At 35.0% G+C, this 17,836-nt stretch overlaps 1 protein-coding gene across 2 annotated transcripts in view; it reads left to right on the plus strand.

Moving 5' to 3' along the window:
* LOC127848921 (suppressor of tumorigenicity 14 protein homolog) overlaps window positions 1–12,025 on the plus strand; it is a 48,362-nt gene extending 36,337 nt beyond the window's left edge. For both annotated transcript variants that reach the window (XM_052381649.1, XM_052381656.1), the window contains 7 exons: window positions 3,751–3,780; window positions 4,921–5,096; window positions 5,391–5,565; window positions 6,977–7,012; window positions 8,226–8,357; window positions 9,118–9,318; window positions 10,645–12,025. In XM_052381649.1, the coding sequence (XP_052237609.1) occupies window positions 3,751–3,780; window positions 4,921–5,096; window positions 5,391–5,565; window positions 6,977–7,012; window positions 8,226–8,357; window positions 9,118–9,318; window positions 10,645–10,655 (761 nt within the window). In that variant the 3' untranslated portion in view covers window positions 10,656–12,025. The remainder of the gene's footprint in view (window positions 1–3,750; window positions 3,781–4,920; window positions 5,097–5,390; window positions 5,566–6,976; window positions 7,013–8,225; window positions 8,358–9,117; window positions 9,319–10,644) is intronic.
* The last annotated feature ends 5,811 nt before the right edge of the window (window positions 12,026–17,836 follow it).

The raw sequence follows: 17,836 nt of genomic DNA on the forward strand, positions 1-17,836 counted from the left end.
ATCACACACGAAAAGGGGTTTTAAGCAATTTATCACGTGGAAATAAACAGCAAGTAAATTGCATTACAATATGAATTAACTATTTTATTAACCGGTTTTAGAGACATATTCTTGATTGTGCTTCAATAAAACATACCAGTCTAAATGGATCTCGTCATAAACTGTCAATCCGACGCCTCCATTGAATTATAAAACGTAGTCGCAGTAAGCGCATTCCTAAAAATTCCTCATGAACCGCCTTGTCAAGAAGTGCTATACTTGCCAGAGTTTAGGAGAATCGGTACTGAGCAATCTCTGGCAAAATAGGCGGCTGATTTGTTATTAATGGGATCCTAATTGAGCCAAAAAAAACAACAACAGTGATAAAATAAATGTGTTATGAAATTGTGCCAGAAATAAATTAATTGTTGAACCTGTTTCAAATTTGTAGACTACTTCTATATCTCACGGCACTTTTTGTGATGTGGCTGTACGTGTTATTGAAGGTGAAATAAAACTTGTAATGGTCCTCAAAGACCAAAATATTATTTTGTTTTGACCGTCTCGTCTATGATTTTTACATAAAGACCAAAACTGAAAATATATAGGTTTATTTTATGGGCATAAAACACGATTCTTGCCACGGGATTAATGTTAATGTGACACGCAAATAAACTTGTCGGGCTATATTGTTTAGCTTTATTACATCGGAATCATAATTCTTATTGAACGCTCGTTTCATGGGAAGAACCAGTACTCCTCGTCTTATGGTTAGATCTCAATAACGCTCCCACAAATGGGAGCGAACCCGGGACCTCCTGGTTGCTAGGCTGGACACCATATCCATGACGACACGGCGTCTTTTACGAACACTTACTATCTATTTTATGTATCCCATCATTATTAGTAGTTTCTGTCTTTGGTTTCGATAAAGAACGAAAGAGAATGACTGAAAACAACACTCTATCATAAAATGACGTCAAAAATAAAGAAAATGACGTTGCTTTATTGTGCTTGTATGCTATATCAACATTGTAGAATGCACCTAAAATTAGGAATACAAGGTTAATTTTGAATGCAGATTCACCTTATTTGGCGAGGTTTAGAGAACCTGAACCATATGCATTGGCGAATGATTAATGTTCGAGCCGAGCTAATCAATAATATATATTCGACACCAGCTGTGTAGTATTTTCCTCCCATAAAGTCTCCCAATTTAAAAATAAAAAAAGGCAGAATTTTTCAGAAAAAAACATCACATTTGCTTAAGACTATAATTATTTACTAGTGTACAACCCTAAGTCAGGTATTCGAGTAAGATGTTAGTGTTGTATTTATGTATAACCATCACATTCAGATCTGGTTGTTTTATTCCCATTTCGTGTTAGGCATTGGTACCCCGAATTCTCCTTCTCGTGAATTCTAGAAACACGAGAAACCAATTATTTAATTTACCGGCAACGGTAACTCAGTTGTAAACAAAGCTCAGCCTAATTGGATTTCATTAAGGGTCATACTATTTACCGTTTTTCGGCAATAATTGCGACATTATTGGTTGCTGCCGACGGATTCCTGCATTGATTCCTTTGTTGCGCTACAATATAAAATTCATTTACATCGTGTGTTCTTTCATCAATCAGTTTTATATGTATTCATTGACATTTTTACAGAAATATGCAGCCGATAAAATATTGGTTTGTAGATACACATTTGTATTTGGATTTTCGCCGTCTTCAACAGTTTTTTCAGTAATATCAATGCCGTCAGTTAAACATCTCACACTGTTCGTTTTTATAACAAAGTTTTTTTAATTTCACTGTTCAGAGTCCTACTCACTAAAGTTTGAGTTAGAATATGTGAGTCAACTAAGAGCTGAGATTTGAGCGTGTTCAGATGCTGTCCGCCATTCTCAATAGTCAGCGGAGTAGAAACTTAAATTGGATCGTCTGTGTTGAGCTCAACATTTGAACATTTTCGTAATACGGTGACCGGCACTCCAAATGAATGTCAATTAACCGAAATAAATTACAATGAAGAGGCATGTATATTTGAATTATATCAAGAACACAATTTTGAGGTCATATATAGATGTCGTCATAACGTCATCAGTGTTACTTCGATAAATATACTTATATTCATATGTTATTGGAGCATTCCTATGAAATATTTTTAAATAATTGATGGCATGTGAAATTAATTTTTATTTCAATTAAACTTGACAGTGTTTTCATTTACTAATTATTGACTCACTATTGTACATCGTTATACGTTTTAAGCCGTCCAATTTAAAAGCGTTTGTATTGACAATTTTATGAGCAATAACTTAACAAGGTCAGCACAGCTATTCGTATTGTCTTCTCAGTAAAACTGTTTTTCAATCGCTTTACTCGCGTTCTTTAATACATTATTAATCAGTAAATAATCATTTGTCTCCTTTGGAATTGCTAAAACGTACATACACATCTCCCGTCTCTAACGGACCAGTCATCAAAGAGTCATGACTCAATCAGTTGTTGTAATGTTGCGTTAACCTACAATTCCTTGAGGACAACGTTTTTATCAATATTAATGTATGTTATGTTATGTTCAAAAAGCGTTAACCTCTTCCATGCGTGTTAGGTGTACTGCTTGATATCAATAACGTAATTGTTATTTGAGCCGCCCCATGGGGAAACCGGGCTTAATGCATTTGCGTGTAGTTTCGTCCCTGATGGGCCTTTGCAGTCCGCATTTTAGTGACGATATCCATGAATAGGATAAATACACTTTTCACATTAACAGTATTTCCGCTTACAAATTTTCATTGAAACGAAAATAATATCAGCGGGAAGTGTCGTCCCTGATTAGCCTGTGCGGACTGCTCATGTATTATTAATTTCATTATTAATTGCAACTACGCGCTTTACATTTCAACTAATTCATCTAATATACATGTAATACACTTTTATTCTCATTACTGACAATGTAGATACTGTTATTAATCTTTAAAGTTTCCGGACGCTGTACATTTTCGGACACCGGCGGTGTTTTTTTTGCCAAAATAATCTTTTCGTTCTTTTCGGACATACGGGTTTTCGTCCATAAACAGATTTAGACTATAAAACGTTAATCAAATACGAAACCCGAACCTTGGCAAACATGGCAAAAATTTAGTTGAAGTTTTAACAACACAATACTTGGCTATTAAACTTTTCGATCTAACGTTCTCGTGGTTTAAAGTTTTAATTTGCTGTAAGATGACTGCTATAGGAAAGTGCGCGCAACATTCAATCGCTCGAAAGGAATCGATGGTCAAATGATGTTCGCTTAAAATTATTATGACAAAAATCGATACCAAATTAATAGAATTAATCTAATTAGCCGCAGTGCCATGTATGCCATGGTTCATTGATTTGTATTCAAGCCATATGGTTCAATGCGTACGTGGATCTATTGTTTTAGCGGTTCATCTAATGACAAAATGTATCGTGTTACCTTAACTCAAAAGCTTGTCATATTCAATTGATAGTCATCTCATTAACAATAGACCTATTTGTAATACAGCGGGTTATAGGATATTTAATTAGTTTGAATGCTATTGTTTTAAGTTTAACATAACCGTGCTTTAGTTGAATCTTTTAAAGCATCTTCAAGTTTTATGAAGCACACTGTCTTAGAAAAAATCATTTTCAATATATGTTTGCAGTTATATGGTGTTATTTAAAAACGGATACATTTTTTGTATCATATTGTTGTTAGAAATGAACATGGATTTTCTATTTTATCTTTCAGTTGTCATGGCTTTGTCATCAGTATGTGAAGGTAAGTTATTTTTTATCTTTTTTTTAGCTCATTTGAGAGGCCAAGTGCGTGTGCGGTAAAACTGTAAGATTTTTGTTACACTCTTTCTTCTCTATATACATTTAAACGACTTATTTACTATTTGGTGCACTTTAATTGTAACAAGCTACACGTTCCCCGTTACACAATGGTATTTCTTTATTGTAGTGTAATTCGGATTAGAGTGTACGCTAATCCATTTTGGAAATTCAAAGGAGGGGGTTGACGTTTTATCCAGTATTACATATCGTAAACTACTATATTTACAATAATAAAAGTGGTTTTTGATACACCTTATGAGGCGACGCGAAGATTATAAGGAACATAAAATAGTGCGGGAAAGTATTGATTGAAGTTAAGGCTGTTATGCGAGATTGTACCCCTTAAAAAAGCAGTTTTGATATTGAATCGCAAATTTAAAAATGTATCAAAGAAAAACTTAATCATAGTTGTATGACATTTCCTTATGTACAAATGAAGTTTCATTTGCTTAGCAGTCAACATAAAGCACATCTTTTTTTACAGATCGTTCTGCATAGATAGAAACATAGCTTACCGAATAATGTGCTAAAATGTTGTACAAATAAAAAAATCACCCGTCGGTTATGCCAGTTGTCTTTTGTAGACGTTATTGGCGATCATGTATTTTAATCACTTAACATTATGGTGCAGATAAGACGTATCGATGACATTTAATGCAGAAAAAAGCATTGGATTTTTCTTTCTTCGTATTTGTTTTTCTGCGTTTGCTGAGTAGATGCCGTTGACATGAACACATAGAAATGCATTTAAAGAATGGGCAGGGGGGCATAGTTTACGCGTTATGTGCATCATTATTGTCATAAAAAATTGTTTGTGTTTAAATTTTAATGATTACATAATTTCCGGACTAACTCTTGTTTAACTGACCAATACATTTATTTAGATCCCTTTCCAAATTGAATAGCGTTTACAATATTATATACGTCTATACGTTTCTATAAAAAAAACAACAACACTATTGACCATTCACAGAAATTTGCGATGCTGACGTGTGATTTACCCTTCATCTACTTTGTTTTCCTTAAACCATGTTTTGCCGTAAAATTTAAATGAACATTTTCCCATTTCTTTATGTTACAGCGTGTGGATCTTATATAGAAATAGCGGGAGGGGGAAGTGTGACCATCTCGCCTGGTTCCCAGTACAAACCCAACGTTAACTGCATTTGGTGGCTAGAGACAGACGCCAAACACTTCCTGTCCGCTGCCATCAATTATACCGCAGACCAGGCGGAAGGATGTAGGGACTATTTCATTGTAAGTATTCAGAAATCGATAGTTGATATTTTTGGGTTGGAATATTGTATACGACGTAAATGAACGCATTTTTGTCGCATGTTTCCCAATTTATTTACAATTTGTTTAACTTTCGCCATGGTGTATTTGATACGTTGTCCGCCTAGAGACCGGGAGGTCTCGGGCTCGATCCCCAGTGTGGAAGCGTTATTAAGATCTCCCTGTATACCCAGGACACGGACTAGAGAGCGTTTCAAGAAGCCTAATGCTTTCAATGCAATTAACATAAAATAAATAGCTCTAAATGATTAACAGTTATCAGAAGGAAAAGACGGCGCTGATGTGCTCGATGACTGGAGTCAGAACTGCACGGACGAAACCAACTACATTCGCGATGCAAAAGCTCAGTGGCTGCGGATACAGTTCAAGGCCGATGGTAACAGCACGACTGCAGGGACTTTCACAGCAGAAATTTCTTCCATAGCGAACGGTAAATGAAAATCATGTATATTAAAATTCGATTAGTTATAACACGGGAAAACTTTTCTCGCTAGTTTCAGTAACAACTTTTTTGGGTGTACAGTTAGTCAATGTCACACGTTTGTAAGATACGCAAATGTAATGACGTAACGATGTAATGGTGAAATAATCTCTGCGATAAAATTAAACAAGAGCTTTGTCACAGACGTGACGAATCCTCCCACATGCTGCATTGAAACAGAATATTTTGCATGTTGTCTTCACAAAAAGCGGACACCATGCTCAATGTTTAAAACGCACTAAGTGACCCCGTGACCTAGTTTTTGACCTGCCATGACCCATGTTCGAACTTTACCTACACATCAAATAGATACAACGTCTGACAAAGTGTGGTGAAGATCGGATGAAAACTACTTGAATAAGAGAGCGGACACCATGCACAATGTTTAACACGCACTAAGTGACCCCGTGACCTAGTTTTTGACCTGCCATGACCCATGTTTGAACTTGGCCTAGACATCATCTAGATACAACGTTTGACCAAGTTTTGTGAAGCTCGGATGAAACTACTTGAATTAGAGAGCGGACAACATGCTCAATGTTTAAAACGCACTAAGTGCCCCCATGACTTAGTTTTTGACCCGGCATGACCCTTATTCGAACTTGACCTAGACATAATCTAGAACAACATCTGACCAAGTTTGGTGAAGATCGGATGAAAACAACTTGAATTAGATAGCGGACACTTAATACGGACCGACCGACCGACCCACAGACAGACAAGCTCACTCCTATATACCCCCTTAACTTCCTTTGTGGGGGTATAATAAATGCAGCACAGGCTTTCTCTAACAGTTATCCGTCAGCAAACTTGTTCAATCCCCAATACAGCCACAAATTGTTGTTTGCCGGATCTTCTTGCTTTCGTACAACGTTAACTTTTTTCATGTGGGCGGAGAGAGAGGTGGGGGTAAGGAATTTGTTTTAAATCGTATATAAATATTACCAAATAAGTAAAAAAAAATCTTCGAATTACCGCATTGTCAATCAAATGTTCGATTGAGATCGATTAGCCCATGTATTAACCTATTTATGCCAAGTGGACTCTCCCATCATTATACATTGGATCAATTTATTTCCAAAATTAGGGATGTCTAGTATATTTATTTCTATATTTAGAATATTTCTTACAGAAATTATTGTAAGCAAACTGCGCAGATTCGATGAGACGCCGCATCATGCGGCGTCTCATATGGGTCTGCGCTGTTTGCCAAGTCTTTTTTTCTAAACGCTAGGTATAAATGGGTTAAATGCAATTGAAACCCAATATATGTCATGAGTTTTGACGATTTTGAAAAAAAAACTCTTAAATGTTTATGTTAACAGAAAACCATAACATATTTTTCTTCTCCCTCTTTCAGATTCCATAGACTCAACTTTAATATCGCCAATACGATGTAAGTATTGCGAGTCTTTCTTTAAATCACATTTAAATGCAACTGTTTTTCACCAATATAAACGTACTTGAAATAGTATTTAATATTCCTTGATACACGTATACAAACTATCTGATAAAGTTGTATATTTTATTGAATTTAGTTATTGACAAGATACCTGTCGTGCGAGAGTTTTAAATACCCAAGTGGATTTAAAGTAGCCCAATCTATTAATGAAAAACACTACCCGAACATTAGTAAAATATTGATACGCGGTATAATAGCATAAACAAAATAAACATTCATACTATCAGTTCATGAAGACATTACACTGTATCAAAAAATATACAAAAAGCATAAATGGAATCAGAACATTAACACATTTATGCCTAGTGGACTCTCCCATCCTTCAAGATTGTATCAATTTATTTCCAAAATTAGGGATGTCTAGTATATTTTTTCTATATTTAGAATATTTCTTACAGAAATTCCTTTAAGCAAACAGCGCAGACCCTGATGAGACGCCGCATCATGCGGCGTCTCATCTGGGTCTACGCTGTTTGCCAAGTCCTTTTTTCTAGACGCTAGGCATAAATGGGTTAACTCCATACAGTGTAAAAACATCAAACATAAACGGTATCAAAATATGAACATAAAAAAACATCAACAGTAACAATACATGAACTCAAGGGACATGAACGATATAAAAAACATGAATTAAAGCATGAACGGTATCGAAACATGAACTAAATAAACGTGAGAACACAAGAAACATGAACGGTAGCAGAACACGATTAACACGATCAGTGTAGGAAAATAAACATCAGTGGTACATGAACAACAGAACAGCATCAGAAAATCTAAATAATTGTTTAATAATTGTATTGGTACACCACATTTTTGCATCTGGTCAATCCTCTATTTATTATTTCCCCAAAATTGATGATCCTATATGTTGAAACAGTAGCAGAACACGCAATACTCTCTTATGACAATAATGATAGTACTAAGTTATGCCGACCCTTCGATCAGCAATAAACAAAACAAAGAAAGAATGCTGTGTTTGAAACAATACCGGCATAAGCAAACAGCGATGTTAAATAAGTTTTGTAAGAACTACACTCTGATTCACGATGTTGGTTCTTTATTTATGATTGTTCTTACACTGTGACGATGTTGTTTTCAATTGCATTCGATTATGTTTGAGTGTAATAAGCGCAACGCTTTGTTGCAGCCTGCCGTTCTTTCGAGTGGAAATGCCCCAACAAGGTGTGCATGACGCTGTCCTACCGGTGCGACGACTACGACGACTGCGGTTGCGATGAAGACGGATGTGACGAGGATGGGTGCTCCGGCCTCCCGTTAGGTATTGTTGTTTTAGTTTGGAATGCAGTTATTTATAGCTAACTAAGATTCACCAGATTCTTGCTGAATGACACGCTTAAATTGTGTCCGATCAAGGGGGTGAACGTAAGCGATGCATACGAATGGTTTAAGCGAAATTGTGATCTATATGATGTATATGAAGTTAAGATTGCGGATTTTTCGTTTAATTTATTACAATTTTTACATTTTCGTTTAGGCGAGTGGTGTTTACGAAACATAAGGTTGCGATCATAATTTTATTACGTTTATGTGATTTTATAATGATAAGCGTCAAATAAACGTTGATACGCAATTTTGTAGAAAGCTTCAGGCTTGAAGAGACACTCGCGTGTCCGGTTCTGAGACCATAGATTTCTTGGAATCTGAAAATATTCAGAAGGCTGTCTAAGTGAGATTAAAATCTGGGACGTGTCAATCGCTCATGATAACTTCATCATTGCGACTTTATATAGTAAAACAAATACGGTATCGCGCTAAGAATACTTTAATGAACTTAGACTGAAACTTTTAGATTACGCGTGGAACTTAAATATAAAAGATATACGTTATTTCTTGCTGATCTATAGGAAAGTGGTTTCGTCAAGATCACAATCTCAATTGGTCTCGTCAAAAGATTCAGCAATATATTTGTATATGATTAAAAAAAAGCTCTAGTGTGCGTGATTCGAAAAAGGGTTAAGGTAGAGGTATTTTTTTAATGTTCGGCCACGTACTCTTATAATGTCATGTCTTCATTTCAGGCAAATACACAATCATGTTAGTAGGCGGGCTGGTAGGCTTAGGAGTCTTCGTGGGTTTCGCCATCTTTTCCTCTTGTTACGAGGCGTATTTGCGGCGAAAGGCGTTCATGGCCGACCCAGAGGCACAGGCGGAACTGCAAAGGAAAAAGGCGGAAAAAAAGAAACGAGAGGCGTATAAAAAAGCGGCAAAGGAGAGAAAAGGTGCATGGACGAATGCTAATGATCGTATAAATAGGTTATGAAACACACGTGTTCGTCCCATGAGTATATCTTAAGTGAATTGAGATAAAGTAAAGTAACCTAAAAATGAGCAAATCGTACTTCCTTTAACACAATGTTCCTCATGCCATGCTCGCATATGTGTGTTTGTTATAACCAGGTTTGGTTTTTTAGTGGCCTAGCAATATTTTTCAACGCTTACCAATAGCGTTGAAAAATAAACAGCTGCCCGATAATCGTTTTAAATCAAAAACTCATTGACGTTTGGAGAATAAAGAGTTTCTTACATACGCGTCATAATACTTGCATAACTGTAAGCTCCGTGAAAATATTGCCAAACTGTAAAATGAATTTCAAAAATGCTTTAGTGGTTTGAAACTAGAATTTTGTGGTTGGAAACTAGATAGAGTTTTTTTCTTGCCTTATTTTCTATGTTTATTATAAAATATCAAATGTTAAAATAACCACATGACATATAACTTGTCTGTAAATTTAATTCAATTGTACGTTAAAGTGCTAAATCGGTTTGTTTCAAGGTACGCAACTAGCGTGATATATACTTTGGACACAAAATCACAATACGTATATCTTAACGTTTGAAGTATTTATTATTCTAAATATAAAATACACGACATGCTCTATGTTCAAAAACCGTTTGGTAAACGAGGGTCGATTTCTTGCAAGTTTCATTAATATTTATGTCCAATAAAGAGTTTTTTCCATTATACTTTTGATTTTTAATGGAATATACAATTTCGTTATGAAGCAAATTTCGATCACAGTATAAAATATAAGAATTGGTATTCGTCACTGAGTGCAAATATAAGGAAAATCGCAATATTTTTACATCCATTACGCTGGTCATCAAGTGTTAGTTACTTTCCATTACCATAAAATGAGAGTAGAATTTTCACAATTACTGTGTGAATGGAATGAAAATAAAATTGTTGTTTTCGATGTATCAATTATACTATAAATGTTCTGATAGCTGTAAACAAGTATATTATAACTCTTGTTTACAGTGTTTACACAACATTTTTTTTCACTCACTACGCCACTCGTGAATATGTTTCTTTTGCCAACCTTTCGTGATATAAAATTTTATCGTACACCAAAATCAACAAATAGTCTCTATATATTTTATAACATAACATAAATGGTTAAACGTTGTCTACATTCCTTACATGCAAAAACAGATCGTTAAATGGACCTACGCTACAATTAGACTACCTAACATACATTTGCGTGTGTTAAAATAATACTTATAACATTTATGTTTTATTCACCAATGTTTGTCCTTTCTTTCAGCAAGAGGCTAGATAGACTAATATGTGAACGTTACTACCATCCATCAATATCAATTAATTTCACAGTGGATACGTTATTTCCTTTGCACGAGTAATTCCCCGCCCAGTGTTGTTTACAGTGTTTGCATTTCGGAATACACATTTATGCTGTGCCATGGGCTACCGTTAGCTGTTTACCTTGGTGGAAAAAGAGATTAATTCAAGATTGAGCGTTGTAAGACAATAAAGAAATAGTTATACGAACACTACACATTGTGCCTAAGATTCATGCAGTATATTGGTATGGGACGGATACTCTAGCCGAGACACGTACGACAGTTCTGACGCGGAAACGTGCATACAACCAACACGGCGTTGGTTAAAGTCTGCTATTCAAATGTTTTTCGAGTTGAGTGTGTCATGCATGCGGACTTATATACTCATTTGAACCGACTTCAATAACCGAAGAAATGTGCGGGGTTTTTTTTCACGACGAAAGGATATTAAAACGTGTGGTAATGACGTTTGAAGGACAACACATTTACAAACAAGGCATCAGGCAGGGCAATGGCATCAAGAACTGACCTGGCATGAAGTATTTAAAGTTGTCATCGTTTTTCAGAACCGTCGACTAATCACGTGAGAACTCCGTGTGGTAATGACTTTTAAAGGACAACACAGATACAAACAAGGCATAAGGCAGGACACTTTGATCAAGTACTGGCATGGCATGAAGTATTTAAAGTTGTTATATTTTTTCAGAACCGTCGACTAACCACGTGAGAACTCAGTGTGCATATGGCTTCACATTAGGACAGTTCCGTGTTCGCAAATTCATAGAATCATTCTACAGTGCTTGATTCGCAACAAAGTCCGACCATTATATCGGTACAAATGATCACCAACTTTTATTCTTGACTAAGAAGCATTTCGACGGTTTTTATTATTATTTTTGTATGAAATACAAGATTATCGGCTTTAAATTATTTTCAGAACACAGTGGTTTTACGATGGCACGTGAGATGTTTGCGTTTTTTTATTTACGTCGTTAACAAGACTTAGAAACTCTTTGTCATTACTTAAACAGAAGGGCGGAAAATGAACCTTTTAAACACATGTCTATATTTAGCAATACTTCAGTTTAGGTGCCTATTGAAAGTAAGTTACATATATGTTTTTATCTGCACGTTGGTAATTAAAAAGCGTCCTTAAATATCGCATTATGAGAGTTTTGGTTAATTTTTTATTCTGTGAAAATACCGAAAATACAATTATCCCTTCCGTGAGGCCTATCCATATTTGAACTGCGCCGAGAAAAGACATATTTATCGTGGATTATTGATTAAAAGTTAATCACAAAATGAATTGATATCTGATCAAATTTTACCATTAACTGTCCTCCATTGGCCAATGTAAGAATAAAAAATAAAGCATTCTAACATAAGTACACGAAATTGACTTAACATGAAACAAAAGTGCCACTGCGATTCGAACAACGGCCTTAACCACTGGGTCATCGTCTAGGATTTCAAACGCTGTATCATTTTTAAGCAAACTGATATGAAGAGCGAATATCTGGACAGTAGAAGTACAGCAGTAAAACTAATGAATCTGAATTTACACTCAATTGCTTGGTGCCTAAATACCATTCGTAAGCTCATAAAGGGCTTAATTAACCTACATTAGCAGCTAAATCGGGCATTTTGCTCTACGTTGGCAATGCATTTCTGTTCTGTTGTCACTTGCAAATCGTTAAACATTGAAATAGAAAATATGCCAATTTAATGTAATGTGTGAATGCCATTCATGTTAGCTGTCAACGCAAGAGTGACTCGTTTTGTTTCTTTAGATTTGCCAAATTATGTTATAGTGTGTTGATATTCGTAAAAAAATCAAACACCAAAACCAAAAAAAGTGTCTAATAAATGATACGCATGCTGTGGCTATCATGTTCAAATACTTTCTGAAAGTGTCGGTTGAGTATTGCAACAGTACACATCGTGTGAGTTAGAATGGTATTGTCCACATGTCTAACTCAGTTGTGTTTTGCAACTGCTTTTATATTGTCATTTAACCATATAACATGTAAATATGATTTTATTATACCTTACATTTCACAACATGGTTATTATTATTTTTATTTTACTGTGTATTGTTATGTTGATAAACTATTTTATGTTTTCATATTTGGAATTTGACATGCTATTGCTGTAAATTTTGTTCTGTTGTTTGTTTTTCTGTGATCCCCGTTTGTTTTGTTCACTTTTAACATTGTCTGATGACCGAACTGTTGCCAACATATGTTTGTCTTCTATTAAAATAATTCATGTTAAAATACAATATATGAATATGTAACATTGTTTGACTTAACGTCAGTAACTTTGGACAAACATAATGTCTGTTTCTGTTAAAAAGCGATAGAAATATCTGCATTTTTTGTCTTTTTTTTTTTAAATACTCGGCGTCATGCCACTTTCATGGTTTTCGATAAAAAAATCAAAATCTTAACCTTTGTTTAGAGTTTATCAAATGAATATGGCCACAATAAGTACAAGTGATCGTAAAAGCAACACGGAATAACACACAAAATTGATGGCGGGTACGAAACGTTATGGTCGGTCAGAAAAGAAACCTTTTTCATCGTTATGACTGGTTTTATTTCTATGCGACATTGTATTAAATCTATCAAAGGTAAACGAGAATGACTAATATGAAATTTGAAAATGTATTCGATGCATTCAACCATGAATTAAGGATATCATGTTATGATTGAACATTAAATTTCGTAAAGAGGTTAGTGCAATATGTTTTTAAATAGAAAATCCTAAGGTCATAATTACAAAAATTCTTTACCGTTACTTTCAAACTGAAATATGGTGTTTGACACAAATGGCTATTTCCTTATGTAATTATCAATATTAAAATCAAATCACTGCAGACAATCCAACGAATATATAATGGTTACAATAATTGATTAGTTTTTGTCGTTGACGTTAAAAACCGTTGTAACACGGATCAAAAATTCATTTTACAAATTAGCAGAAGCCTTACTGACATCATGACTTAATGTCGACACAAGTGCACGTACTGTATTAAACGTTGGTTAATATTAAAACACGTTAAAAATGATTAATATACAATTTAAGTACACAAACAAACACAAAAGCAATGATTTTGAGACTCACGTTTACAATAACAAAAATAAAAGAAAACGAAATAACAAAGACTGATATTAAATCGAAAATTTTAAAAATGCATACAAGCAATTAGCCTAGTAAGCAATATGTAACAGATAGGTAACAGTGTGTTAAACATGTATCTTCCTTAATAATTAAATGTCTCATTGAAATCCAAATAAAAACCTATTTACAGAAAAAAATACAATAAAATTGTACGCATCGGTATATTTTATGGTACTAAATTGCAAAATTACAATCAAATGAAAATGAAGGCACATACAACTATGTAAAAAGCAATCATCTTCTTCTTTAAGCAATCTTAACGTATTGAGTTATTAACTTTATATTGCCTTTTAAGTTGAATGATCATTTTAATATAACAGCATCTCTTACATGTTATACATTCGCAATTCAGGTTATGATCGTGATATTTTTTCAGAGAAGTTTATGTTTTTCGTTATAATTTGATAATTGTTCATTCAAAATGATGTTTTTACTAATTAATATCATGGCCACATTTGATTATCCTTGCCAATAAAGCAGTGTTTAATCTATTTTCCCGAATTAACAATGTGGACATTCCCATCGATGTACAATCATATTTTTTGACAACACACTTCTGCCAATCTTAAAGGGACCGTCAACCTGATTGACGAATAAAAAAGTTCTAAAATACTGTATTTTTTTACAATTATTAGTTTATATTGATTAAAATATACGACTGGTATATAACATTACTTGAAAATAGTTCATATTTTCAGTATATTCGGTAATAAAATTTCGCGATGTGAAATCGAAGTACATTGCGAAAATAGGTGACATAACGATATACACACTATAAATTACGCAAATTGATTGATTTTTTTATATCTTAAATATATACAATTCGCTACGCATGCACAATTTGCATTCCTGGGTTTACCACGTGACGATGATGTACATTTCCAGAAATGGAGACATATATAGATATTATTATTTTGAATGTACCCAATTATAGAAGAAGAATAGTCGAGTCTTGGGACAGCTATTACTGGCAAGCCTAATATGAAAATTAACAGATTTACTAACATTAAATTATGCTGCAAATATACATGTCTGCTTTTGTTTAAAACTTTTGGATTTGAGTACACGTGTAACATGCATTTCGATAATCATTGCACAATAAGATATCTTAGTTCAGCGTAGTTTTTCTCTTTAAGTAATTGAAACAATCGAATTATTTACCAGATTGTATTAATATCGGTGAAACAAATGATGAAAAAAGCCTTAATTTGTATTAGTATGGTGAACAATTCCCCTGAAAGCATACATTGATTCATGGAGTCCTGTCACGGCACGTCGTGTGCCGTCCTGGTGGGCTCTCGTCTTGCATCCAACCAGTGATTTGCAATAAGTTACGCATTAAGGGTGCGACACTGGCCCCGAATTTCACACTAAAGATTGTTATTAAGTTCAGAGCAAAGGTTTTATTGCCTTATGCTATAGATTCACGAACTGTGTTCTTTTTAAATTTTATCAGCATGATTATGTTTGGTGCTTCCTTTATAGGATACAGAAAATAATTGCTCATAACAATCATACAATTACTTGGAACTCTTTACAAGAGTTAATCATAACCCATTATATAAAATACCCCATACATTACAACTATGACGTTGTTACAAATTAATTAATTTCTATGACTAACGTTTTTTGTTTGTTGTTAAGATTTTTTTCCCACTTTTTGAATTAATGAACTGGATGTGTATAATAGGAATAAATAATACACTTTTCGACGTATGCATGTACTTAAACAGATGATGCAAGAACGCTTTTTGATAGCACGTTCCTCTCCCGGCTCACAGGTTATATTACACTAATTCCGATTCCCATAGGGTCCCATTATAAAACTGCCAACTTTCACAGCATTTTTCTTGCCTTTTCGACGTATCAATTTTTCCGAACCTGGTATCTGTCCTCTTCCAATAATTGCAATCAAAAACATACCGTCTCGCAACTTCTAAGAAAGTAAATCGCTGTCGAATGAACCCACCGTAGAAAAACGTGTTTCGGAATCCTAATTTCGACAAAAGCCCCACACAATAGAAAACACACCCTCAAAAGTCCATCTTTTAAGTTAGCTTCCAATCCAAGGCATCAAAGTACTCCAGACACATACAGGATATTACAAATAACCACAAAAGACATGTCTCACATTGTTAAATGGCTTATATTCAAGAAGAGAAAAGGAACTCTTTAGAAATAGGCACTACTTTCGAATGGACCACGGAGGGATACACAATGATTGAGTGTAATGTAACCTTTAAGGGAACTCAACTTTGTCCTATCTTTTTCAAACTTTCTCCACATGAGATTTGAACTATTTCCACCATGAATATGCAATTTCAGTGCGTGCGGACGTTTGGTAAAGGCCTTAAAATGGCCATTTAAAGCGGTGACTAAATTGGCCCCAGTCAAGTCGGAATGCTTGATTTTTAGTCTAAGTGATGACAGCTGATTTTGTGTCTCCAATTATTGTTACGCGTAACTTTTATGGCAAAAACTGGTATCATTGCATGCAAAATTCACCAATATATCAGCAAAAGGCCCAATTAAATGTATTGATTGTGAATCAGTGTACTTTTCTTGATGAAAAAGGAGACTTTTTTAATTTTAAGCACTTTTTTTCACACAAAAAACTCACTGACAGCATATAAAATCATGTTTTTCAAAAAAATTATTATTAAAAACTTCACTTACAATCTAAACATACACATTGCAATTAAAATAATTAATGCTTTTATGATGAGAGGAATAATTTGCAGCTTTCAAGCCGATACAAGCCTGCTACCTAAAATTAACACTGAAAATGGCGCAAATCGTTCCTTCAACAGCTTACGACACAATGTGACATTTGTTGCTCATCCAGATAGTCTCTCTCATAAAAATAAGTCCTGTTGGCTACATTTTATTAAGTGTTCTCTTTAAAATCCAGTGTTGAAAGCTTAAGTTTTGCAAAAACGCCACAGTACCCATGCAAAAAAGCATGTTTGCTAAGGAATTCCTGCCCGAGCGGCCACACTAATGTCGGGAAAGTCATTTGGGTGTGATTCCTCTGTAGTTCAGTGTACATTCATTTCACTACCTGGGGATGACTATCAGGATCAATTTTCCAAGCTTGGTGAAGTGTTGACCTTTCAGGATGTTGATGGATCGTCCACAAGCGCTGCACCACTGTGGCCTCGGTACCGGACAGGGAGTCGGATTGAGGTGTACACAAACCCGGAGTCAGGCAAGGATCATCCAGACCTTTAATAAAATAACATGTTAAGGCCCCTGAAACTGGCAATTATGTTCAACACTGAGCTAAGGAAACACATAAAGGGACATCATGCCATGGCTTTATCATTATTGACACGGTAAACTCGAGCAGCTGGGGACTCGGCTCTAAACAAAACAGGTATGCTCTATCAATCCGAGCAAGATGGCATGTCAGAGTTAAAAAGAGCAAACAAACATACAAAAGAGATGTAAAGGAAATTAGAAATTAAATGCCAGAAGTAATTTCAAGTATTGTTTTTTGTCTGCAAGGGTTGCTGTGAAAAATAGTGCTTAACGCATAGTTTGGCCTGTCAGGGTTCTGCTGGCAAGAACACATCGAAGTCATATCTGCCCGAGAACTGTAAGCTTAAGATAACTGATGAAGTACTGCTTAAAGAATGCATTCTAATTGTACTTGAACCAGATAGCATTGACAGCACAAGGCTTCAGACCCCCCAAAAGTGTGAGGCTTTCAATAGTGCTTACCTGATAACAGACCGCAATGCCCAAGACAGTGACTTTCTCCCGGAACTGCACAGGCCGCATCCGCAGCACAATCCTTAAGCTCAATCATGGTCTGGCTGACTCTGAAATAGTGAAATCTGAATTTACAGATGCTCCTTTTTCTGAAGGTTATGAGTTAATTGCCTATCTTATTAAAAGCAATCACAATGACATGCTAAAGAAGACATGTGCATTTCTGAAAAGACATACAGCTGCCCGATACTTGACTAG

This window comes from Dreissena polymorpha, chromosome 1 (genome assembly GCF_020536995.1).
Source record: "Dreissena polymorpha isolate Duluth1 chromosome 1, UMN_Dpol_1.0, whole genome shotgun sequence".
NCBI lineage: Eukaryota > Metazoa > Mollusca > Bivalvia > Myida > Dreissenidae > Dreissena > Dreissena polymorpha.